A 25,346-nucleotide genomic window follows, 5' to 3' on the forward strand; every position below is an offset into this window, starting at 1 on the left:
GCAAGTGAAATGACCTGGCACAAGTGATTCCTCCATCTAGCTATTGTTTCCACTGGGAGATGAGAGAGCGGGGCCAGCAGCTCCTCAGGTCCTCAAACAGCGCCACACGGCAAGAATCCAAAGCACAACAGAGCATTGGGATTATTATTTTAATAGTGAGGTTGAAAGAATTGCATGTAGGAGAGACACGAAGAAGCATACAAAATCAGACCAGAATCTGAGCTACAGTACACATCCCTCCCAGGGAGAAGTCAAACCTTTAGAGATGGCTACAGTCTTGCAGCAAAATGTAACAAAAAATTCATACAATAAATTTTAAAAATCCAGCTAATGCGCGGACTCCACACACAGGTCAGGTCCAGTACATTTCTACAACAGGCCGTTGAATACTTGAGCTCTTCCATGCCGAGGAGCGACTGCTGTGGGAGAGACTCAAGAAACTGGAACCCTTCAGTGGCGCTGCAGTCAAGAGGAAGTGGGGATTTAAAATAGGACCAAACAGGTGGAAGGAAAAACCAATCGCAGTGGTGCGACTATGCACGCTGAATTGCTTCAGTCCACAAAGCACAAGGAGAGGAGTCTGAAATGCTCTGGACACAGGTAAGGCACCATAAGCATGAACCAAGAATTTTCCCATTGATGGGTCTCTCACTGAAGACTCACCGAGCCTCTCCGTTCTGCAGCCCTTCGGAACTGCTCCAGGTGCAATGCAAGACTACAAAAAACAGAACCGTTAGGAACTCTGTTCCCAGTCGATCCCTATGATCCCAAAGAGGGCACAACGCAGCTTCGCTAGCTGGAGCATCCAAACTGCTCGCTTGCCTCTTGGGGGGTGGACACACCACCTCGTTGGTGCAGTGTCTATTGCTACAAAAAGCCTAGGCTCAAGGGCCCCATTTCAAGCAGTCAGGAGAAAAAAACCCAAGCAAACCCCATGCTATGTTAAGCAAAGCTTCGGTCTAGTTCTCTCTTCTCACTAGTCCTATGATGTGAAGTTGGTCAGACTAGTTAAAGAAGCATCACATTGGCATACAGTGGTATCTTCCTTCTGCCCCTCTTCCCCACCCAAACCAGTCTACGCCTTCTTTAAGGGCTCCCAGGGATCTACCATTAGCAGCAGGCTTTGAAGAGTCACAGCCCAGTTTGGCAGAACCACCGTGGATACTCCCTGAATTGCTACGAAGTAGGTTCAGCCTGTGTTTCGCCACTGGCTGATAAATGGCCAAGGCGTACAGGCAGCATAGCCGTGAGATGACGGAAACGCTACTAGGTCTCCGATGAGCAATGGAAGTACCACAAAACACATACAAGACAACATGCGAAACACCTAACAGCAAAGTGCTTTGGCCCAAAAGTTGCAATTTGAACAGATGTGCATCTTTATTATTTTTATTTCAATGCAATTTCAAGCTTAGTGGGTTTTTTTTTTCCTTTTAAAAAGAACCCCCTCTGCTTCCAGAACAAGACTTACAGGGAGCGAACATTACAGGGAAAGACTTTTTCCTTTTTTAAAATTTATTTAAACAAAAATGCACAGTGCATCAACTTCTCTTCCAACCAGCTAAGCTGGGCAGATATTTTTCCTCCAGAAAAACAAAAAACAACAAAACAAACCTAACATTTCCTGTAACTGGGCAGTGGTCCTCAACATGAGTGCTGCCTAGTTTGAACGTAAAAAGGATACATTTCCCTCATCATAGAAAAAGAGCAGTTTAAAGGTGAGGATTTTAGTATACTTGCAACAAGCCCACCTTAATCCTATATTACAAGCTTTTTACAACATACAAAATAGATCAGTAACTATGATTAATGTAACCCCTCCCGGTCAGAGAGTAAATATACAGAATAATCATCAATCTGGTACCAACAGGAGGACAGAAGTAGTGTATAAGGCAAAACAACACCTAGATATTGGATTATTAGAAACCCTTCCATGGAATATGAACAGGCATTAGCTAGTCTGGCCAAACGAGGCAATTCCCCCATGAAAAATAGAGTGTTTTCACGCTAACCACGTGACCCACAGTCAGAACACGAGGCCCCTGATCTCCCCCCCACAGATTAAAACCTGGTTAGCAGGGCTCCATATTTTTTGCTTATTAACATTATGATTATCGTCTTCCTGTTAAAATTATAAATTTGGTCATTCAGCATTAAAATCAGAGCACCCAGCAGGGCACGAAGAGCCGCGCCACCCGTCGGGAAGGGAGGCAGCGTTTTGCAGGACCCCATCAGTGTGATTAAGCTGACTGCTCCCAAAGCGGCAAGCTCCCACACCGCAGGGGAGCACACTGCTAGCTACCATCCATCTCCTAACAGGGAGCGAGCTGGAGACGCTTGCAGCTGCTGTTACCAGGTTAAAAACCCAGGAATGATTAGTCTTGTCAAATTCTCTGCCGGGGGGAAATCTAGCAGTGCCCTATTTGTTATAAAGATGCACTCGGAGGAAGGGCCATGCAGCCATGGACAGCATCCCCAGACAGAACACGGCCCATAAACCACCTACATGTTACAGCCACTGTCATAGCGTGCCCCGTGCTAGCATTTGCTCCACCCAGTGGGCCCGTGTTCCTGTGGGACAGTCTGACCCCCTTCGCTGTATCCGGGGGTCGAGGGGAATGGCAGTTAGTGTGTCTGGGTAAATAACCACATTAGTTTAAACTCTTCCTGCACCTCGCTGCTTTAGCTGAACTGATCAGTACATAGTGTTCACAGCCAGTAGTGTTCTAGATATTTCACTTTTTAAAAAAAAAACAAAAAACTCACCCCTTTCCCTGTGCTCCCATCTCCAAATCTGACCCCCCCACCCCTTTCCCTACCCTCCCTTCTCCAAGTCTGACCCCCCACCCCACCCCACATGCCCCTCACCCCTACCCTATCGCAGAGCACCGGGGGGTACTGGCTGCATCACACTGGTTTCTGGCCCCAAAGCCATCCCACGCTGGCTTGGAGTTCATCCTACGTTATATTAACCTTGTGGACCAGGAGAGTCTTTTTGCACAGATCTGCAGAGTGGTGCAGGAAGCCTCCTCCCAGCGCAGCCCGCAGATCTGCAGCTCTAAAGTGGAGGAAGGGACTCACCCAGGTAAGTCCAGGTATGAAATGCATAGATGGAGGTGAGAGGGGATTCATCTGGGTTTGTCTGTTCCTTGTATCATTGGAAAAACAAAACGAGACACTGGGAGCTTCTCATGCAGGTTCCTAGGGGCGGGGGAGTCCATTCAAGGAAAGGAGAGAAGGTCCATCTCCTCGCCAAGGAACAACCAGGCAATGCAGCTGGACTTCACCTGGGGATGGGAGGCAGCGGCGGGGCCCCCCGGGTCGCTGCAAGGCAAGGAAGCCCGGTTAGTTAGGCTGCGGCAGGATGCCCAGGAGTTTTCTGGCAAAGTCACTCAGTTCAAAGGTCTCCTCGCCAGCTTCTGTTTCAAGTATTGTTCCCGGATGCCAGCCTGGCCAACGCCTGCCACATCTGTGCACTCATGGGCCACTTCCCCCAGGTGCCTGGGGATTCCCAGAGCCCAGGGTCTGTGTCCAGCAACCACAGACCCACATGTCACTGATGTACAGGCTTATCATCCCGGCTCCAGCTTCCACTGGGGCCTGTGCAGGCCCCCCCACCCAGGGAATGCAAAGACCTACCCACCGCTGAATGAGCCGTGGAGGAGCCCAGCGTGAGTCCCAGGGTTTTGCAGGAGCAAGTGGGATCAGGACTGCATCTCCAGCCAGTGCCTGTCAGCAGCTGGCTCCCAGGGAGCTCAGGTGGGGAGGCCAGAGCCCTGGAAGCTCTGCACTGACGAAGGCAGGTCTCTGGGGGGGGGCGCTATTAGAAGGGACAATACTGGCACAGGCCAAGAGTTTAATCAAGACACCTTTGGGGTTAGACTTGGGGTTAGGGGCTTGGAGAAGCCTAGAAAGGGAAGGGCTGATAGAAAGGCTGCGCAGCCAGCCAGTGGAAAGAGATGCCTGGCCGTCGCTTTAGCTTCCCACTCCGAAGCAATACGTGCCGCCCAGGTGGCTTAATGGAGCAGGCGCTGGGGCATCCTCCGCCAAGCAGGCGCAGATATTTTAACAGCAAGACACGCTGGCTAGGTCCATCACCTACCTCGGTTCGTTTTGCTGGGGTAAGTTCTCTGGAAGTGTTTATACTCTTCCGGAGCTGGAAAGTCTTCGATGGGATGAAAGGAATATTTGGACTCAAAGTCATCTGGGAAGAAGAGGAAAGGGTGAGTTAAGGCAGCTTGAGAGGAAATGGAAATGGTCACCTGGCACCCCGAGTTCTCAGCACGCCCGATCACAGCCAGTGACACTGACGCGCTCTGCTGCGGGGAGGGGGCACGGAGAGTCTCTGCCCACCTGCTGGGCTGTGTGTGCGCGCACAGCTGGGGATGGACATACCTCACCCTGGTCGTGCTCCGGGCTTCACGGGAGCAGCAGAGTCAAACAGAACTGGCTAAGCAAGTCAATATAAATGAACCAGGGGAGAATTTTTCCCTCCCCCGGTAAGTTCCCATTTCTCCCCCGGCCATGCTGCCAGCCGCTGGCTGACAAAGAAGAATGGCTCCATTCACAGGGCTGAATTTCCACCTGGAACATGATCAGCGGGTGTTAATCATGCAGTTAGAGACATGATTCCGTTGACAGGGGCCCTCCATTCACTGCACTAGCCACAAAGCCGCTTTTCAAGCATTAGGGAGCGCTGCACGAGTGGAAATCAGGCCTCAGCCTCGTCGAATGGCTGGGCCCTGGTACGGGGAACATGCTCCCTCCTCACTCTCTGTTCCCAGTGGGCCTGGGCCTGATTCAGACAGGAGCCAAATGGTTCCCGAGGCTCAAGTTCCAGCCGAGGATGGTTAGATTTTCTGAGTGGGGACCCTGACATCAAGCCAGGGAGTGAATCCAGAATCTGACCACTCCAGCCCGATGAAATCCGGTACCAGAGCGACACTCAGGGAGTTTGCCCAGCCCCGGCATGTCTCACGCCTGGCACTGCCCAAGGCCGGCAGGTTATCATTCAGTAGTTAAGCCCAGTGCTCTGCACGAGTGGGGATTCCTGAAGGTTTCCCACCCCTCTAGCCGGCACAGACACCATGGCCGGGGAACACAGGGTTTCCCACCACCCCCAAAGCTTTTACAAGACTCTGCAATTCATCCATTGTATCTTCCCTTGTCTCTGAAGGAGCTAACATTATACCACAACATGGTATCATAAGCCAGGCTGCCGGGGCTAGAGAGACATGACAGCCCGAATGCACTGGGGGGAGGGAACAGAATTCCCATCTGAAGTAATGCAGGCGGACAGAAATAGCAGGGAGGAGGGGGAGGGCGAGGTCAGCCCTGCAGTAACACTCCTCGGAAGAAAGCACCTGGCTGCTAAGGACAGGAAGCACAGCCGCAGCAGAGGCACTGTGCCAGAGGCAGACCCAGGAGCTCGAGCTGCCAGAGTCGTATGCCCACCCACCAAGATTCCTGAACTCCTGTGGCATCAGCAGGGAGTGGCTCACACCTTGTTTATGTAGGACCTACAAGAACAGCAGCTTTCCATGCACCTCCCCAACCAGAGGGCCGTTTGGAATCTGGACTGCACTGCCAAGGCAGGTTCTCTCTGGGGTCTAACATCTACTCACCCAAGAAAGATCTCACGGTGGCGATGGAATCTCTGTGCCCATTTCGCACTGGGGGAGGTGGAGGGGGCGGCCCAGCCGGTGTCCTGGTAGGTGGGGGCGGAGGTTTCCCTCGACTCAGAGGCTCTGATGACCCATGCATTCTGTAGGGGGGTGGGGGTGGGGGAGCCTCACGACCACCATTCCGCATCAGTGGGGGCGGGGGTGGAGGGGCTGCAATAGAAACCCTGATCAACACAGATAAGGACACAGGAACGGTCAGACCGATGGCCCAGCCAGCCCAGCAGCCAGTCTCTGGTAGCGACCAACCCCAGGTGCTCCAGAAGGAATGAACAGAGCAGCACAGCCATCGAGTGATCCAGCCCATCGCCTGCTGCCAGCTTCCAGCAAATGCAGGCTAGGGCCAGAGACACATTCCTGGATCATCTCGACCACCCACCCAGCCTGGGCAGGACTGGGCCCGTCACAGTGCTCTCTAGAGAGTCAGCCTCCAGCAGTGGGGCACGGAGGGGACTGCCCAACTCTCCAGTGGGCAGCCAGAGGTGGGCACAGGATGCCAGGCCTAACCCTCCTCCAGCCCGCACTCAAGATTGTTTGGTACCATTTCAAAATCCCAGCTCACCTGTCAGGCTCTGGCCAGTATTTTCAGGGGCCCACCCCACCCCCACACGCCAGCTGAGACTCCAGTGCAGGCCAAGATACCAGGCTTGAGCGCATCAGGATCAGGGCCTGGCAAGCATCTACTAGAGCCTTTCTGCTAGTTAGTGCCCCAACGAGACAGTTTCAGATCCTGTTCCTAATTTGGTTAATTACACAGAATAACGCACCAGCTCCAGAGTTGTGACTCAAGTGAGTGATTCTAGGGCCAGGGGGGTTGGAGCTGGTGACAGCCGAGGTACAACTGCAGCCTTGTGGTGCAGCCCAAGAGGAAGATAAAATACTAGTGCCGCACTTTCCCGACGCTCGCTCGGCCGCGGAGCCAAGTGCGAGGGGGAAGTCGAGGACACCCAAGAGAGAACGCAACGAGCCCAAGAGAGGATGTTGCCTTAAGTCGTTATGGGAAAGGCCGACGTCAGACCCTGAAGCTCTGCCTGTCTCCCAGGCAGCTCCTGCAGATGAGGCCTCTAAAGCAAGGGACAAGTTCCAGGCGCAGGCCACATCTCCTCGGGCATTAGAGACACACATCGGAGAGCTGACAAACCAACACCCCTTACCCGCAGCAGATGCTGGGGGTTCCACACCCCCCGTTCTCTCTCCTCACACCCTGGGAGCCACGCGGCTGCACCACCACGAAGCAGCAGAAGCCAGCAGCAGCGTCATGCGTGGTTGCTAAAGGGCCAAGTTAGCCCAATGCTGGAGAGGCTCTTACCTGCTCCCCTGCTCGGAGGGTCTCGGGCCGGCGGAGGGGGTCGATTACTCTGGAGCGACGGGGAGGCCGAAGAGGGTGGAGGAGGAGCCATGCCCCTCATGGGGCCCGGGGTCTTCCTATGCAAAGAGTTGTGTCTCTGAGGCAGCTCTGGGGCCAGCTCATTGGTGGGGCTGGAAGGGCCATTGTGAACGCCAGGGGGCTGCCGATAGGGGGGCGGAGGGGGAGCTAGAGACTGGTTCTGAGAACTTGGCCCCGTTCGGACATTCACTGGGGAAGGAGGGGGCTTGATGGGGGGCGGTGCTGGGGGGCCATCCCGGCTCACGGGGAGCCGCTGTCCTGGAGTTGGCGGTAATGGCTTCTCCCGGTTATAAGAAGGCGCTTTGCTGCCATGCATCGGAGGCGGGGCGGGGGGCGCGTTGGCTCGGCGGCCTGGAGGCGGGGGCGGAGGGGCAGACGAGCTGTGTTTCATGCCGGTACTGCTGGCACTGTTGGGCCGGGAAAGGTCAGGCAAGGAGGGTCTCTGCATCCGGGGAAGCTCGGGGGGGGAAGCCCGGTTGTTGTCGGAGTCATCGTGAGGTCGGCTGTTGGTCACAGGCACCGGGGGCCGCGGGGCTGCTGATCTGGAGCCAGGAACCTGCAGCGATTGCTTGCCGGAGGAGCTGTCTGCGACAGAGAGAAAGCTGGGTTACTTGTCAAGGGAGTGAAAGGGTCCTAGCCAGGCCTGGAGTTAAGGGAGACCGATGGGCTCAGCTTGGTGTGAAGGGACACACTGCAGCCAGCGTGCTCGGCTCACCAGAGCGCCAGGACAGGGGAAATGGCAAGCGCAGGGATCTCCGGAGGGAGCTGATGGCTCCTGTCCCAAGCAGCCCTTATTACCCTGGCGGTTTCTGAAGGCCAGGGTTACGCACTGAAGAAAGGCAAAGTAACATTCTTCTGTTAACACTTCGTGAACCTAGGGCCATTCCCAAAGCACAAGAAGCCTGACCCCACCCTGGGAAATAAACTATCCTTAAATGGGACAGATGTGGAAACTGAGGCACAGAGGGAAGCACTGGCGAGCCCAAAGTCCCAGACAGGATGGCTGTAAAAACTGGGATTATCACCTGGCTCTTAGGCCTGCGTTCAGACCATTCCCCAGTCTGGGCAGGCCTGGTAACCCTGGTTTCATGCAGTGAGAATCCCCCAGCCCTTCAGAGACCAGATCAGGTGCCAGAGCCTGGTGAGGGCAGAGTGGGGAAATCATATCCTGCATCTACGTGAGGGCAGCTGCTGTGATGGCCATGACAGAGCCTCATGTCAGCACACTGGGACTGGTGCATTGCAATGTGCTGTGATGCACCCTGCACCCCAGCAGCATTTCAAACCCGCGACCCGGCTAAACGCTGGTGACCGGTAAGCAACAGCAGCGAGTTATTTCCTGGGTACCTGAGTTGTCCTTCACTCCGACGGGTCTGAGCTTAGGGACACCCCCTTGGAAGAGGCTGCCTTTGGGCTGGAGCAAGACAGAGCTGGAGCCACCACCGCCTCCTCCCTTGGGTTCTGAAACAAGAGGGGTCCAAACTCAGCCCCTAATGCAGCCTCCCTCCCGAGGGTCCCCTTGTCTTCTTGCGGCTTCGATTTGAAGCATCCCAGGTCCAGGTACAAAGTGCCTCAGAGATTATGCAGCACCAGGCGTGTCTGTGGGGATCAGCAGCTCTGCTCTCCCCATGGGCTGTCCCAGAGCTCCGGGACCACGAACTGAATGGTGCCACTCACGTCTGCAGCTGGGGCACCAACATTTCCCCAGGCCTTGGCTCAGGAGCAAGTGCGCGTTCACAGAATGAGGACTGTAGCCTAGGAGTATGGGGCATCAAAAGCTTCTTCGAGAAGGTGTGGGGAGAAACCAACTCGGCCAGCACGAAGCAGCTGCAGTTTCCCAACGAATGCAGCAATTCAGAGGAGCACCTAAGGGAGGGGCTGGAATTGCAGTTAGAGGGGACAGGAGGCTTTGGGGCTAAGTGGCACCGCAGGGCAGGTTGGACCCAAACGCCAGGATACTCACTCTCCAGGACTGGAGCGCTCCGGTCATTGACCTGCGTCACCTTTCTCAGTCTGGGCCCTTTGCAGATATCCTGGAGCAGGGCTCCTCTACCTCGCTGCTCCTCTCGGCTCAGCTTCGGGAGCTCGCTGTTTGCCTGGAGACAAGAGGTACGTTAAGGAGAGAAAGCAAGTCAGTGCCCTGCACTGCCGGTACAGACAGGCTTGCTGGAAGTCTGATTACAAACCAACCCTCCCTGACCCCCGTTTTAACCCTGACTGCAGCCCCTGGCCCCACTGCACCGTCCTTTCCGCCAGGAGGCAGCTCTGTTTCAATCCCTCCCTTCCAGACAGAGCATCACACCAGACCAAACCAAGGCAGATTCCTCCTATGCCCTCCAAGAGGAGCAGCGCTACAGTCCTCTCCCCCTTACCCCAGACGTAAGTGTCCTCGTCTCCGCCTGGGCAAAGGGCATAAGACCCACACCTGAGATTCTTCGCTCTCCCTCTGGGCTGCTTGGGAGGGAAGGGGGCGGCAGCAGCAGCAGCGCACATCACAGGATCTCAGACCTCCCCAGCGCACCTCCCGCTGCCTTTGGTGGAGGCAGCGCCACTCCCAGCTGACAGGTGATGGAAACCATTAGCCCACCAGTGACTTCACTTCCCCCGTTCCCTTGTCTCATCCCATCCCCTGCTTCTGACCAGCTCCAGCTTCCCGCTGCCCCAAAACGCTCCTAGCTCTCCCTGCTGCATATGCCCTGCCTCACGGCAGGAGTTCTGCTAGTGACATGCCGTGACGTGCAGCTGAGGGGACATAGCAGTGGGTCGTAACCACACAGTGCCAGATCACCTAATTAATAAACACGTCTCCAGCACTTAACATCCCCACCACACAGCCAGGGACACTGAGGGCAGGAGTCAGGTAACTTATCCACAGTTACACACAGTCTCTGGAGTCCAGTTCAAGCTGCTGCAAACACCTCCAGCAATGCACCAGGGTAGACTGGCATATCCAGAGAAAACACAGCTGTGAAGAAAGCACTCCAGGTAGATGAGCCACCCTAGGAGAAGGGAAGCGGAAGGGCAGAGTAGCCACTAGCCCCAGAGAGAGGGGGTGAGTGGGGCCTTACCTGATGAAAGGTTGGCAGCGGAGGGGGGCCAGGAGGTGGTGGAGGGGGAGGAGGTATCGGCATCCTTTCCCACTCCTGGCTGGCTCAGTCTGCTTAGTGTCTGCGGAGCGTTTGGTCCCTCATATATCTGTAATTCAGACAGAACCAGTCAGGGACCCGCAGGCGGTTTCAGCAACACAACCCTGCGAGTGCCAGGGCAAGGAATGACAACTGGTGCGAGTGAGAACACCCCATGTCAGCAGCTCCCGCCCTTCTGAGAGTCCACAAGGGCACAGCATCCTGGGGTGGACTGCAGACGACCCTGCGCACAGAGCTTTACACACAGCAGACGTCCGCCAGCAGCCCCAGTGCAGCCCAGCTTCAGGAGAGCAATGCCTGTGAGTTTGAGCGCCGCCTCCCGCTAGCTTAAGGGGCAAGATCGGTGGCAAAATTCCTTAAGAGGAAACTAGTTCAATCCCACCTGGAAGACCAGCCCAGCAGGCCCCCGGGGTACCACAGACCCTGTATCTGGACCGCTTTTCAGTTCCTAGCAAGGAAGGATCAGCACTTGCTCAGGAAGCATGTGACTGGTGAGAGCTTCTGAGCATCCAGAATTCAAGTCATTTTTAGCCCAATCATCTCACTTGAGAAAGGAACAAACCAGCTCCCTTGAGCCTACATCCCATCAATCTACACCACTTCCTCGGCAGCAGGAGGCTGCTTCCGCAGGGATGTAACAGGCCCATGACATCTACAGCTCGTCTGTATCAATCAAGCGCTAATGCTGCAGAATTCCCAGCCAGGAGCCACAAGCCGTAAATGTATCTACATCTTCTATCGTGTAAATCATCATCGAGATGGAAGAGACCTGGAGTCAGCACCCCTGGGTCACAGCAGTGTGGAATTGCTTCCTCCTGAGCCATCCCTGAGAAGGAAGCGTTAACAGCCAGATTTTCAAAAAGGCTCAGATCCCACACAAGCGCCAATACCCAGTGTTCTAACAGTGACTCCAAAGCACCTGATGGGAGCGGATTTCATTGTCTGAACTGTTCATATAGAAATCTCCTAATAGCGTCTGAGTTCTAGGTTACCTAACACAACAACAACCAGCTGCCGTTGGGCCTTTGTATAACCTGGGTATTTAACAGCCTGCGCAAACCATCCACTGTCACAAATGAAACATTTCCGTGGAGGAAGCAGATAAAGTCACCTGGTGATTCACCATCTTGTGCCTGCAAGACACCGATACCTGTCAGAGCCATTAGTCTGACAACATGAAATTACAAAATTAAAACTCGCAAACAGCAGCAGCTAATGGGATTGGAATGTGACGAATGCCAGGATTCACTTGTCAAAGCAGGAGTTACGTGTGCTCCAGGCAAAAAGCGAGAGAGGATGAAAACTTTATACAGCAGAACCAACAGAGAAAGACACCAGAATACTCCTAGGCAGAGACCATCAGATATTAAAAGCACATATTGTGTTCACACCTGATAATTCAATATTTTGCTTTGGTGTTTTAAAGCATGTAGATTTCAGATCCCTTGCCCAGATCCCAGCATAAGTGAACCAGGGAGTTTAACAGACAGTTAAATGACACAGCAAGATGGTGCCAGTCCACAACTTTATAATGCAGAAAATAAATCCTGGCCAACCTTTGAGAGGTGGGAAGTGAGCAACAGATGCCGCAATGAGGGCTTGTAATAAGACTTCATTATTCCTACAAAATGAACTATAGAACAATTTACTAATGAGGCAACCCATACTGTCTACATAAATCATGTACATTTTGTGATGCTATCAAAGCCATTGTTTTTTAAGCTGTGTGCATTTCCTTTCATGCTAATTCACAGAATCCCGTCGTTCCCAAAGTACCCTTCCCCCTAGAATGGTCAGAGCAAATTAGGGAGGTTCTAGGCTCACCACTTACATGTACTGCCTAGTTTAAAGAGACACCAGAGTTCAAAATAATGTAAAGGACTTTCCCTGCCCTAGAGCCCACATGCCAATATTTGTGGTTTTACAGCCACCTCTCTAAACATTTCCCACTCTTGCTGCTGTGTGAAAGATCCACACAGACAGTGGGAAAGAGTGAAACTGGCCCTACACAAACTGCTGTTAAATACATAGAGAGGAAAAATATTTGTCACTTTAAGTCTTTCGTTTACAGTGATATTAAGTGGCACTTGAGACATTACTATGAAAAAAATTCAGCTAGAAGCGTCTCTTTAAATAACCAGGCTCCTTGTCTGAACACGGCCCACCAAGTGAGAGCCGCAATCCAGCTACCCGAGCGCCCTTCCAGACAGCAACTCTTCGTTCTGACACTGCTGTGCAATTCTGTTCGGGACGAGCTCCTGCTTTTCAATAAGATCTAGACCTCATTTAGAGCTATTACTCTTCCCACCACTTTCCAGACACTAATCCCAGCTCCACGTAAACTCATAAGCTTGTCTCTGTCACCAACAGAAGTGGGTCCAATAAGACACTACCTCACCCACCTTGTCCTCACAACAATGGAGGAGGCAAGCGAATCGGAGTAAGACATCAAATCCACTCAGATGGGAACTCTCACACAAGAACAGACCTGAAAGAGAACAAATTTCTCGGTAAGAGAAATAACGTCACATACTTGGCTGGGGTTTGTCTGCGCTGCCTTCACTGCCGTCGGCGTGTCTGAATACGAGCTTGCTCCCTAAGCAGCATCACGTGTGCTCTCACTCCTTCCTGCAATGAACTCATGCTTTCGTGTTGACGTTCGCACGGCCTGTTGCCACAGAAGTGACTGTGATGTCACAGGGCCAATACTGTGATTTCATAGCTTGGAAGAGAAGACGAAAATAGCTTGGGGGTAATTAGCTAGAAGTAACAGCTGGGAAACGCGCGCCAGGTACAGAGATTTATGATTCACTCTCAGGTATCTGAAAGCCGTGCCTAGCACCCAACTTCCTCTTTAAAAGTATCAAAGCCACGAAGAGCTGCTCCCCAGCCTCTTGACGCGTGGCCTGTAGGAACATTCAGATGACTAGAAAGGAGTTATCAGCAATGGAACAGATCTCCGCTGAGCGGAAATCAAAGTTCAGCAGCTTGCTCCAAGTATGGAATCCCCATCGCAGTCCATGCAAAGGAAGGTGTTGCTATCTAGCTGTCTACTTGCACACACCCATCCTGCCCAGCCGGGCAGGTATGAGCCACGCTCAGATGCTATGGAAGCAGCACATTGACACGACTGCAATGGGCCCCCTAGACAAAGACTCTACAGAAACGGAGTACATGATTTGTTTAAGCTCACAAAGCAAGTCACTGGCAAAGTCCAGGATAGAATCAAGGTACTCCTGCTTCAGACCTCTGGGACCTCACTGTGCCTCTGGGATCATTACTCAACCTTCATCAGTCTGACATGCAATCGTTCAGTGGAACAGAGAGGAAAATCCCCAGAATTAACCTGAGTGAATGTGGGGTTGGTTGGGGAAAGATTCACACACAATTCTTATGGATGCACTTTAATCCCCAAATGCTTTACATTGCATGTGCCAGAGCAGATGTCCCAGTGTACTGAAACAGGCATTCAAAGAAAGGCTCTGTCCTAGAAGAAAAAAAAGGCAGAAAGTCTAAGCTAAAGCAGCTCGGAGAGAAAAGGGAGCTAGATTTCTAATGAACAGGTCACTTCATTTTAGAGTGTGGCCTAATGCACATTATGGATTATCTACTTGGCAAGGTGGGGGAGGTAACATTTTTTATTGGACCAGCTTCTGTTGGTGGAAGGGAGAAGCTTGAGCTACACAGCACTCTTCCTCTCGTCTGGGAAAGGTCTCTCTAATATCCTGCAACCAACACTGCAAACACCTCAGCAAGGGTCAGTTTTAAAATTAAGAGCCCCTGAAATCAACTGAGCTCAAAACACAGCCCCTATTGGAGCATGTTACCTTATACCCAGAGAAACAAGGAGAAAACTCCGAGGAGGAACGCTGAAGTAATCTAGATCTTGGAATCTTATAAAAACACAAACAAACAAATCCCGCATACATCTTTTGTTACCTTCATGAAGACAGTCAACACTGCTGATAATAAAAGAGTCTCTCACAGCAATGTTTACAGCCCCTTAACATTAAGTTTATGCCTTATGGAAAACGGGCCCTTTTGACACAATGCAGTTTAGACAGCTGATTCCCAGCATTTCTTTTGCTTTGTCCTTTATCAACCAGGATTTTTAACTGGAAACAGATCTTAACATTTATGGGTTTCATATACTCTGGCGGTTTAGCCTCTGGTTTGTGGTGGAAGCAATCTGAAAGACCCAAAGCAGGGCAGCATGCAAAAACACAGAACACAGACATGTTCTTTGGCTAAACCGGGGGGGGTGGGGGAGGAGACATTTGCCATTTAATTTGTCTTTTATACACAAAACCAAAGGAAGCATCTTCCCAGTTTCTTCAGTTGCCACCAACAAAGCCTAGAGCTCAGGGGGAGGCAAGTGGTTTTTGGATGGCAAGGCAAGCAGGCCTCCTTTGAGGGAGATCGTTTGTAGTAGCCATTCAGAATTCAGCTTGTGTCTCACCCACTAGTTTATCTGCCCAATAAACCCAAATCAGAAGTGGTCTGTTTGCAAGCACTTCAATAGGGCGTAAGAACAAGTCCTCCCCTCCCCTCCCCTCCCCCCCTTTTAAAGAATAACTAAACCAAACTTCATGCTGAAAAGCCCATTGGATTTTAGTTACCAACTGTGCTTAGCCTTGGAAAATCTACACAGATCAAATCCATGCTGGAAGTCGTCTACATTTTCTAGACATTTGTGAACTCCAGATGTGCTGTAAAAGGGAAAAACTTGTTTTCGACAGGATTCAGTATTTATCCTTTATGATCCACTCACGACTTTTCACTGGAGATGCAGTAGTGCCTTTCAGAGGTCATGAGCACACTTCCTCATCTTTCAAAGGGATTTGGGTACCGTGACAGATTTATATTTAGAGTTACAATGCTTCTACAACTAGTTTGCAAGTGCAAATCAAGATGAAGCCAACAATTCATCCTCAGGGAGGGCAGTGGCTTTGAACTGCAGATCAGAGTGGAATTTCCAATCCTCCTGATGGTAGACTGATTGCCAGATGTAGCTACAGTAGCTTTTGGACTATTCACAAGATTAGAGCACTTCCACACTTTCCTCCTTCTGCCTCTTGAAAGTATTCCAGATTCTGGACTCAATATTCCAGACCCAACCCTGAAGTGTGACATTCCTAGTCTGTTTCTGAGGAGCACGGAGGTTGCTACATAACTAATTTACTCTGCAAAACATCTCAGAATTTAGGATCAGTCAAGCTTTTAAAAATGTACCAAATGTTTTAAAGAGACCAAGCTGCCATCTCATTTCAGAGCTTCTCAGACACATGGCCCATCTCGGAGTGCAGACAGACACATCTGCTTCAGTGTGCAGGACTCAGACACTCAACATGAATTAACAGCCACCCACAGGCACTGATGGTGCATTTTTAACAAACATTTCTGATGCCACAGGATCAAACTCCAGGGTCCTCAGCGGAGCAAGGCCCCACTTTGCACCTCAGCGAGAGCTTCGCTCCTTCGGAGGGATGCCAAGTTGGGCCGCCCGTTAACAGCTTTCCAGAAATCTTAATTTTCTTCATTTGGCAAAGGAAACATGTCAGCAGGATCAAGGAATCCTGTCATCACATCAAACTGAAGCAAAGGAAACAGCAATCTGGCAGGCAGGAAACACCCCATCTCCTATAGAAAGCTAGGGGCTTCCTTCCTCCCATTCCACAGAACAACCCGTGAGGTGCAGAGAGGGATGGGGGTCGCATGTGACGGAAACTAACAAGAGAACTTTTCTTATCCACATTTTATTTTTAAAAATCCTCTACTAATCGTTTTGCTGACAACAGGAAATAGAGGCAGAATCGAGGGCTTTCTGAGGCTTTAGAATGTGACCCCATAAAGGCATTTGGGGATGGGAAAGGGGGATGCATTTGACTGCACCACCCACACCTCCGACCATATATGCTGCAAGCAGAAAAAGGACCCCAGCGCCTTATGTTTGATTGAAGTTAGCAGCTTAATCGTTCAAATAAGAATGACATTTCTTTAGTGACTCTCGATCTAACACCCCCCTCCACTAAGAGCTCAAATAGCTGCTTGTATGTTTCGAATAAATTAAACTCTCTCAATTGAAAAGAACAAAGGGTATTGCTTAGGACAGGAACTGGAGAATTGTCTCAGAGCAGAATTTAAGTGCAATAACAGAATCTACTAGGCAAGGAGAATGTCTAATGAAATGAGCCTCAGCACTGAGCAACGCAGGAACAGAGGAAATGCTAATGGCTAGGCTGACAGCAGTTTCAAAAGGTGCTAAGGGTCTGTAAGAGCATCTTCACCTCTAGGAAATCCCCTCATGCCTGGACGAGGTGCTGCAGAGAAGTTCGCCTCTCGCGCCCCAGATGGCGACCATTTCCCTGGCCCCAGAATGGCCAGTCCCAGCCAGTGTCTTCTCCCGACTCCCTCTATGCGTATGTCCCCACTGTTATAAAACAACAGGGCTGGCCCAGCTCCACTGACTCGGGCTGCAGGGCGATGAAGTTACAGAGCAGACAGTCAGGCTCAGGCTTGTCCAGACTGCTCTTCCTCACTCCCATAAGTTCTATGTTCTCCAGTTTGAGTCATCCCCAACCATCCACACTTACTAATGGACCAGCTGTCTGTGGAGCACTCCTCAAAGATACCTTCACAGCCCTTCTTGCTCCAGGACCTCTTGGGCCTTTAACTCGTTCCTTTTGCTAGCCTTTGGTTTTTCCTGTAGGCCACAAGGGACTGGAGATGCGGTTTACCTGCCTCTCTGCCCCCTCCACTTTCTAGGAGGGATTCTCTCACAGGCTGAGATCTCTGAGCACTGCCTTGGGAGGCAGCATGGGCCACTTCTCTTTCTGCGTCGGGAGAGTTAGGTCTCTCGTCCTTCCATGCAATCGAGCAAAAGCAAGCTCCTGGGCCCAGGGACACAGCCAAGTATTCACAGGGTTTTCCTAGGCATAGGCCAAGCAGAGACGAACCAATTTATAATCCAGACTATGCAGGGCAAGGAACAGGCACGCAGGGCAAGTCATTTTGCGTAGCTCCGACAGATGGCCAATCCCTGCTGTAATAATGTGGGAACCGTTTAATGGAATTCCACCAGGAGAGTCTGGTTACCCTGAGCTGCCCCAAAGCCAGAATGACCTCACAGAGAGAAGAGATGCAGTCAGGAAACAGGTTTAAAAAAAACATACAGCAAAGTGGCTAAAAACGCTGCTGCTTCTAACCGGTTCTGCAGTTCATGAGCAATTAGGAGCACATGTACAAGAGCAACATCCATCTATTCAGAGCTTGCAAGTGATATTGGGCCATTTATACGAATGCTGAATGTTTGTACACAGTTCTGAAGACACAAAAGCATTATACATGAGCCCAATTTTCTGCTGGAAGAGCCATATAGGTGCTTTATGGCATCAATATGCAATTCTCCTGCCAATGGCATGACTGCAACATCACCCTCTGCAATCCGGCCTGCAAAGCATTCTGCAATCCCCACCACTACCTGTGCACTCTGGAAAAGATGTAAAGGGAAGCATTTGCCTGCCAGGCATGGTGGATAGTCCACATGGGTCCCCAAATCATTTTATTAATACCATGTCTTAGCCATAGGCCACTGCGCATAACCAGGGACCACTAGATTAAGACAATCTTGCAGTCCTTACTCAGGCAAGGCTCCCACTGAAGGTAACAGGAGTTGTGGTGAAGGCCTAAGACCTGCTCCTTGAACAGCTCCAGTTGCAAGGGCGCGGGTGTTTTGCAAGGGCTGGGTGAGTATAAGGCAGGTCTTGTGTCAACACAGGGGGTGAAACTGACAGCCAGGACTAGAGCTCAGTACCCAGCCCAGTGGACGGATTTAAATCACTGACTGATTTAACTCCACTTTTCCACTGGGACTTCAGTTATTTTCTAAACAAAAGCACATTCTGATTGGTTGATCTAATCAGTTAAACATGTTGATTTACAATGAAATAGAGCCTTTGCCTGAGAGCTGGTACATCGCTTTGCTGCCTAGGAGGAGCCACTAACCAGCCACGTTTATTTAAGCAATTCCTAGAGTAACTGAGAATGTGTGAAATGTTACCAAGTTGTGAATGGTTCACTGCTTACTGACTGGCCAATTAACTCTGTTCCTGATTTGTATCAAGCTGCGCTAGGGTGGTAACTGGAATTACAGACACAACAGCAGAGTTATTTTTTAGAGAAATGTTTCAAGAGAATATAATAAATTGATAGCATATCTAGTCTATTATAGTAAATAGTCTATATTACATTCAGTTTTTAAACAGGTTTATTTTTTAAAAAGATAATTTCAACAAAAGAATCCAATTTAAATAAGAAAATGGATTTTTATCCGCCCTGCAGTGCTGCTTTCCAGACTGCTAGGTGCCAAAGCAGGCTTTGCGCTGACAGCCAGATCGGAGCAGAGAAAGAAGAGCATTTGCTCTAGCAATTACATGACAGCTACAGGGAGAACTGAGATGGGACTAAAGTCAGTGGTGTGGTAAGAGCCTGGCCCACTGGTACCGCACTGCCACTGGACATGGGTAGCCAGCACACTCAGAACAGTAGCCCAGTGGCCACCCAGGATGCCCACCCTAGTGAAAACACTGGGATCAGGTACTGCCCCGACAGGCCTCTACGGTGCAGAGCAGAACTAATCAGGATGACACTGGCTCCATAGCTGTAGCAGGAAAATTTACCTTTTCTTTTTAAGTCTCATCTTTACGGACTGCCTCACCCTGACTCTCACTGCCCAGGTAATGCTGGGGAGCAGGCTGCCCACAAGGTAGGCACAAGGATAAGAGACCCACGTGCTGGAATCGAGGTGCCCGTTAGCCCGACGTGATTTCAGTAGTGCCAAAGGGAGACCAATTTCAGTTTCTTGGGTCAGACCACTGCTAAGCTGCTCAAACTGGGGGGAGAGGGGAGAGTTCAGGTGTCTATTTAGGCCCCAACCAGGCATGCCTTGCAGAGGTGCCCACACCCCCGGAAGTCAATGGGAGCTGCAGATCCTAGGTGTTATGTCAACCGTTACTAAGCCAAACCACAACAGCGAGGGCGCATCTGGAGTCTCGGCGGACTTGGCAGGGATCTCTGGGGTGGAAGCACAGACAAGCACTGGGTGTAACCAAACACTCCAGGAGCGCTCTCCAAGCGGGTCCCGTTCAGCAAGGATGCCACAACACCTAAGCAGGCCAGGCCTGGATTAACACCCAGGGACGCAGTCAGACCCAGCACAACTCCATGGACTGCGCCCACCTACACTGGGGCCAACAACCTTCAGAGTTCTCCCCTTTCTCTGGAGTTCCAAGGTCACCTCATTTACTCCCATTTAAATGGAAAGGGGCCACACCAAACGCTGACCCTCTCAACGACTTCCACCTGCAAGAGCTGCTTTCCTAACAGCCCCTTGGCAGAGTCATCCCCAGAGCGGTCTACACTAGTTCGGTTGGCTTACAACATCGCTCAGGGCTGTGAAAATGTCACACCCAGCGTGGTGTCATTAAACCGACCTATGCCCGTGTGTAGACACTACTAGGTTGATGGACGAATTCTTCCCTCCACCTAGCTACAGCATTCGGATTTATTACAGTGATGGAAAAGCCCCTTCCGATACTGTCATGTCTGTGCTACAGCGCCACGATGGTGCAGCTGCCACGCTACAGCTGTGCCATTGTGGTGCTTCTAGTGGGACCCGAAAGTCACCTGGGTCCGTTCTGGCCACGCATTGCCAGTAAGGAAGATTCTGCACTTGGAACACAGCTGAGTCCTGGTCTGCCTTATGCATCAAGACAAGTCATAGCCTCCCAGAGCTGTAAGCATTTCCAAGGGTGCTGCTGCTCTGGTGTCCAAGGACAGGCTCTGGAGAAACAGAAGTAGAGCTAATCAGAGGTGAGATGATAAGATTGCTTGTCAAGGACAATGGCAGCCTCTCACTCATCCTGACCATACATCCAGAGCATCTCCAAATCACATTCCCAGTTCCACCACTGTCTGTGTGACCCTGGGCAAGTCACAGCCGCTAAGAGCCTCAGTTTCCCCTTCTGCAAAATGGGGCCAATGAAACAGACTCACCTTTGTAAAAATGCTCCGGTACTAAGAGTGGTTACTGCGCCCGAGAAGCACTGCAAGCCGCACAGCACTGTGAAGTGAGAAGAGGAAAGACAACAGTTTGTTTTTGTGGGACATCTAACTAGGGACCATCTTCCCCCAGGCAACGTCTGTTTCACAGTGAAAAGCCTACTTTTATTTTCAAGAATGACTCTGTCTTGCCCTCTGAAAGAGCGAGAAGTAAGTAGGTCAGACAGACTTGAGGACCAAAAGCTCTGACAGAATCGCTTGTGAGCAAAGAGAGCCAGGAAGCGAGAGGCCAGCTCAGGAGCAGGCGCCCTCAGCTCTCCATTGGCATGCAGGGGACTGTCACGCCTCGCTTCAAAGATAATACAGAAGACCCAATCCAGTCAGAACAGAAAATCCAATCACGGAGTTGAACCCTCGAGCAGCGACTCTCTTTGCTGGCTCCCATACCCTGTGGCAAAAGCAGCAGCAAGCGCTTCAGACATTCACACACTGCCATTACTTGATGGCCTACAACATAGAATAGGGCCTTGATTTAGCACCAAGTTATGAACACAAGTCAAACGGATCCAGTGAAAGGGGAAGATAGGAAATCAAGCCAGCCTGTCTGGCTTTGATGAGCAATGGCCCAGCTGCAAAGAAATCATGTCTGGAGAGATGGGGCAATTTGTGTGCAGAGCCGACGCGGGGCTTGCTCTCTTCCCGGCTGTGGTGCAGCTCACATGCTGAGCGTATGTGAAGTTGCTGGATCGGATGCTTTGTATTTGTTCAGGACCAGTCTGGGCAGTTCACGACCCAATGCATAGCTCACTGACGTGCAGAGGGGCCTGGGCTCCTTCAGAGCCCTACACAGCGATGCAATACAGCTGAGCACATCTGGAGCATCACAGCTGCTCCACACACAGCAGCAACTGGGCAGAACCTTGCAATGTCGTTCAACAGTTTGCAGCAAGAGCCCAATTGACAATGTTTCTGATAAACTCTCCACGAGTGAGCCGAGGAGCCTAGCGGGTGTGCCGCACTCCCGAGGGGTGTGACAACCACAATAAGCCATGGCACTAACACACTAATGCAGGCGACAGCCCAACACCGCAGGAGACGTTCTCTGCAGGCAGGTCGTTCAAATCACTCCTCTTGCACGATACCGGGCAAATTCACACCTTGTGCTGGAACTCCACTGGCTGCTTCAGCAGCCGCCAAGGCACTACTGTGAAAGGGAGTCAACTTTGCTGAGCGCCTCTGGAGTTCCTAGTGGGGCTGCCACAGGCCACAAAGAAATCGGGAGAACCCACAGCAGGCAATGCAGAATCCAAGGCTGCTGACGGCTAAACGAGGGGCCTCAGACAAAGTCACTGGGGTTCACGGCATCTTTCCAAACATTCTCACCCGCGGGCAGCAGCAGAAATATGCTCTCTGCAGTGGTTCCTCTAAATGACTCCCCCTTGTGATGCTTCCATCCTCAACACAGCCCAATGCTAGGACACCTGCACAACCCCAAGGAAGAAGCTGTAACATCCCCGTCCTAGCTCGCTTTAGCTTCACTTCATCCTTAGCCTGAAGGTGCCTCTTTGCATCTCCCATGTACAATGCCTGCATTAGCAAAGAGTGACTTCCATGCAGATACCAGCTGGCTGCAAGGAGCTGATGGTAATGCCTGCAAAGTGCTCTCAAGGTGCCAGGCGCTGTGCATTCAGTTATCTGCTGATCACTACATGCAATTCACATCTGCTTCCATTGCATCCCATCGGGCGGCATTAAAATAACTGCTTGCCAAGGCTCCTGAACAGCTGCAAAAGGGGCCGTTGTCTCTCTCCAAATGAATTTGGTCCTCAAAGCTACTGAATCGGAGATGGATTGTTCAAAGCTTATTAATAGCAAATGTCTGTGAGAGAGATTCACTCCAGATGCATCAGCCTGGAAGCCAGCTCAAGCTGCGGTTTGGAAAATATTCACTACGGGCCCCAGAAATACCACCTAGCTCCTATCCAGCACGTGCCATCAGCAGATCACAGGCACTTTACAAAGCAGATCAGTATCATCACCCCATTTGCTAGATGAGGAAACAGGCACAAAGCGGGGCAGTGACTTGCCCAGTCACCCAGAAGACGAATGAGCAGTAGAACCCAGGTCTCCTGAATCACAGTCTAGTGCTTTAGCCACCAGGCCACACTGCCTGTAGAATGCTGCTTGCTGATGACTCCCTAATCCAGTCCCGGGCTACCCACCCCTAGCTCTGCTGCTGCCTCTCTCACTTCAGCTGCCGTTCCAGACCCAGCTCCCACCTGCGATTTGGCCAGAGCACCTCAAACCTGACATGCATTTACCTGGCTCTTCCCATACAAGACATTCCCTGCACAGCCTTGTGCTGGGGCTGAATAGCCAAGTGAGCGAGAGCGAGCCCATCAGCCAGGTAACAGTAGGCAAGCAAGCCAACAGACTGCAGTGACAAGGGACAATTCAATGCCAAGACACCTGGCACGCACTCAGGCTGTGCAGAGATAGTGTTCCCATACCCAGCCCCCAACCCGCAGCCCATTTATAGTCCCTCCTCCAGTTCTGGAGCCCTGAAGATCATCTGGGGGCACCAAGATACCACACAGACAAATGTCTATAGCTGACAGAGTCACAGCCTCTGCACAGGTGATGCCTGAGCCTGGAAAAGCAGGAGAATAATAAAGGGCAAGAATAAGCCGTATTAATTCTGCAGAGCAAGGGTGTGAGAAAGGACAGTGCTTCTACCATGGCACACTGGCCTGACACCAACTTCTTTCAAGCCATGAAAGATAAAACAACAAATAATCAGCTGCCTTCTCATTTGTTTGGTTAAAACAAGGACTTTGCACTGGGAACCCCAAAGATTTACAATGGACGCACAGAGCCCCTGAGCTCACAGAGCAGGACTGGGGGAGGTACATTAAGGATTACTACTGAGCATTTCCTGGCAGGAGCCAGGTTATTACATGATCAGTTAGAACCACAGCAAAGCACAATTTACCAGATGGGATCAGACTATTGGTCCACCCCAGCTGTTACCCTGCCTCTAACTGCAGCCAAACCTGACACTTAAGAGAAAAGCAAGAAACCCCATCATGCACCTGACCAGTTGGGCAATTCTGGTCCCAGCTCAGAAGAGAGCTCCCTGGCTGCGACTGGCTTGTCAGCTTCCAGGCTACAGATGATACTGAGGTGTTCTCGTGCAGCCTTTTCCTTAAACTCCAGCAACAGAAACAAACCCATCACATGCAAGCCAAGTTCTCATGTATGCTGCTGGCAATTCGTTTGCCTGCTCTTCCTCATCCGCACACAACCATAGCTTTGAGAAGGCTAAAGGCTGGGCAGGTAACAGACTGAGCAGGGAGAAATGCCTGGGCTAAGATCTTGCCAGAGTCTATGAAGAATGGGCAATCCTCTGCCCCCTGGCTGACTGTCCATATCCCCTGCAAGTCGTTCACGGGAGAGTGGCCACACGTTGGAGGACTCCGGGAGACCACTGGCAGGTGCACACATTCAGGTGTGGGGGATGACTGGGAGACGGAAAGGGAGTTTGGAAGAACTCGATGTCTCTTCTCAGAGAAGAACATGCAATTTAAGATTCGGCAGCACAAGCAGCTTGTCAAGCAGAGGTAGGTGCTTTGGCAATGCAGATATGGCCACAGCCTCCTTCACAATTAGTGCGACACAAACAGCGTCCACTGGAAGTAGCATCCCACAGGGGCAAGGATGCCACACACCACTGAGAGAGACAAACCTTGACCAGGCAAGAGGAACTAGCCCCTCCCTGGAAAGGGAAATCCTACCTTCCTCATGCAGGGAGTCTGGGGGTCGGCAGGGGGCTGCTAGGCAGGTGATCCATGCCCCAGACTGTCTCTGTCAGTAGTGCACGCCTGGGTCTGAGCTCAGGGCCCGCAGGCACCAGCAGCAGAGCAGCTCTTAGCTCGGGGCAATACAGAGCCTTGGAACAGCTGGTAAGAGCATCCCCCGCCCCCAGCCTGGGGCAATTAACAAGAGCAAGAAACATCCAGGCAGGGCTGAAACAGAGAGGGGGGAGGACCCCACTGGGCTGCAGGGAATCGGAGCCACCCTGACTTGCTACAAGTGCTCCCTGCCCAGATCTCCACCCCCAGGCTCCAGACCCCGCATCTCCCCCCCGGCCCGCGCCGGCGGCCCCCCGGCCAGGGCCCCCCCAACTCTCCCCGCCGGCCCAGAACCCCCCCTAAGCCCCAGCCCCTCCCCCGCCGGCCCAGAACCCCCCCTAAGCCCCACCGTCACCCTCCCCCCGCCGGCCAGAACCCCCCTAGCCCCAGCCCTCCCCGCCGGCCCAGAACCCCCCCTAAGCCCCAGCCTCCCGCGCCGCCAGACCCCCCTAAGCCCAGCCCCTCAGTGGCCCTGCCCCCCCCTCCCCCAGGTGCCCTGAGGGCTCTGGCACGTCTCCCCCCAGAGGCGGCGAAGGGGACTGATGGCCGCTAACCCCCAGCGGCGCGGGGCCCCTCCTCACCCGGAGCCGCCGCCGCCCGCTCCGCACCGGGGCCTCCTCCTGCCGCCAACCCGGAAATGAGCGAACCTCCCCGGCCCCCAGCCGCGGCGTCCAAACAAAATGGCGGCCGGGGAACGTTCTGCGCATGGGCGGAGGGCTCGCCCCGCCCCTTCCATCCTGTCTGAGCGCGACGGGACGCTCAACGCTCTGGACACGTTGAAGACGCCATGTTGAGAAGGTCAATGAAGCCCCCCTCGGTCTGGGAGGCCATGTCGGGAAGGACACGCAAACATCGCGGAGCGGGTCGACAGCCATGTTGGAAAGGTCATATGTCCTGCCAGAGTGTACAGCCATGTTGATGAGGTCACACGCTCACACCGCAGCCCGCTGCCATGTTGGGAAGGTCGAGAGAAACCATCGCTGAGGCCGTGTGGCCTAGGCCACCATGCAGGGAAGGTCACATAAGGGGTGGGCAGCTGAGGCCCAGCCCTGACTTTGCCAGACCCTGGCGCACCCTGGCACCTGCCTGTCCGCAGGCCTGGGGAACTGGCATGTCACAGCACAACCTGACATCATCATGTTGTGCCAAAATGATGTCACAG

General features: G+C 52.2%; 1 protein-coding gene across 6 annotated transcripts; it reads right to left on the minus strand.

The window, feature by feature from the left end:
- Positions 1 to 135: 135 nt before the first annotated feature.
- On the minus strand, positions 136 to 24,869 carry WIPF2 (WAS/WASL interacting protein family member 2). Of its 6 annotated transcripts, XM_075059706.1 has the most exons (11): positions 24,766 to 24,869; positions 24,068 to 24,298; positions 20,268 to 20,334; positions 12,617 to 12,702; positions 10,137 to 10,263; positions 9,032 to 9,164; positions 8,416 to 8,529; positions 6,991 to 7,653; positions 5,625 to 5,834; positions 4,103 to 4,204; positions 136 to 3,324 (listed from the first exon to the last, which is right to left on the minus strand). In XM_075059706.1, exons 5-11 carry the CDS (start codon positions 10,197 to 10,199, stop codon positions 3,284 to 3,286), a joined length of 1,326 nt encoding a protein of 441 aa, XP_074915807.1. In that variant the 5' UTR covers positions 10,200 to 10,263; positions 12,617 to 12,702; positions 20,268 to 20,334; positions 24,068 to 24,298; positions 24,766 to 24,869; the 3' UTR covers positions 136 to 3,283. The 6 variants fall into 6 exon arrangements, with proteins under 6 accessions (XP_074915807.1, XP_074915806.1, XP_074915805.1 ...); XM_075059705.1 differs by lacking the exon at positions 24,068 to 24,298; XM_075059704.1 differs by lacking the exon at positions 24,766 to 24,869 and having other exon boundaries at positions 24,068 to 24,385.
- Between the last annotated feature and the right edge of the window lie 477 nt (positions 24,870 to 25,346).

This window comes from Chelonoidis abingdonii, chromosome 21 (assembly GCF_003597395.2).
Source record: "Chelonoidis abingdonii isolate Lonesome George chromosome 21, CheloAbing_2.0, whole genome shotgun sequence".
NCBI lineage: Eukaryota > Metazoa > Chordata > Testudines > Testudinidae > Chelonoidis > Chelonoidis abingdonii.

What these genes read in the sequence shown, in the direction of transcription:
- WIPF2 (XM_032788942.2), bottom strand. Translation starts at nt 10,199, where the DNA reads ATGCCGATACCTCCTCCCCCTCCACCACCTCCTGGCCCCCCTCCGCTG. An exon ending in GAGCGCTCCAGTCCTGGAGA is followed by an intron (nt 8,530 to 9,031) that starts GTGAGTATCCTG and finishes CTCTTGTTTCAG; the next exon opens with AACCCAAGGGAGGAGGCGGT. An exon ending in CACCGTGAGATCTTTCTTGG is followed by an intron (nt 4,205 to 5,624) that starts GTGAGTAGATGT and finishes TCTTCTTCCCAG; the next exon opens with ATGACTTTGAGTCCAAATAT.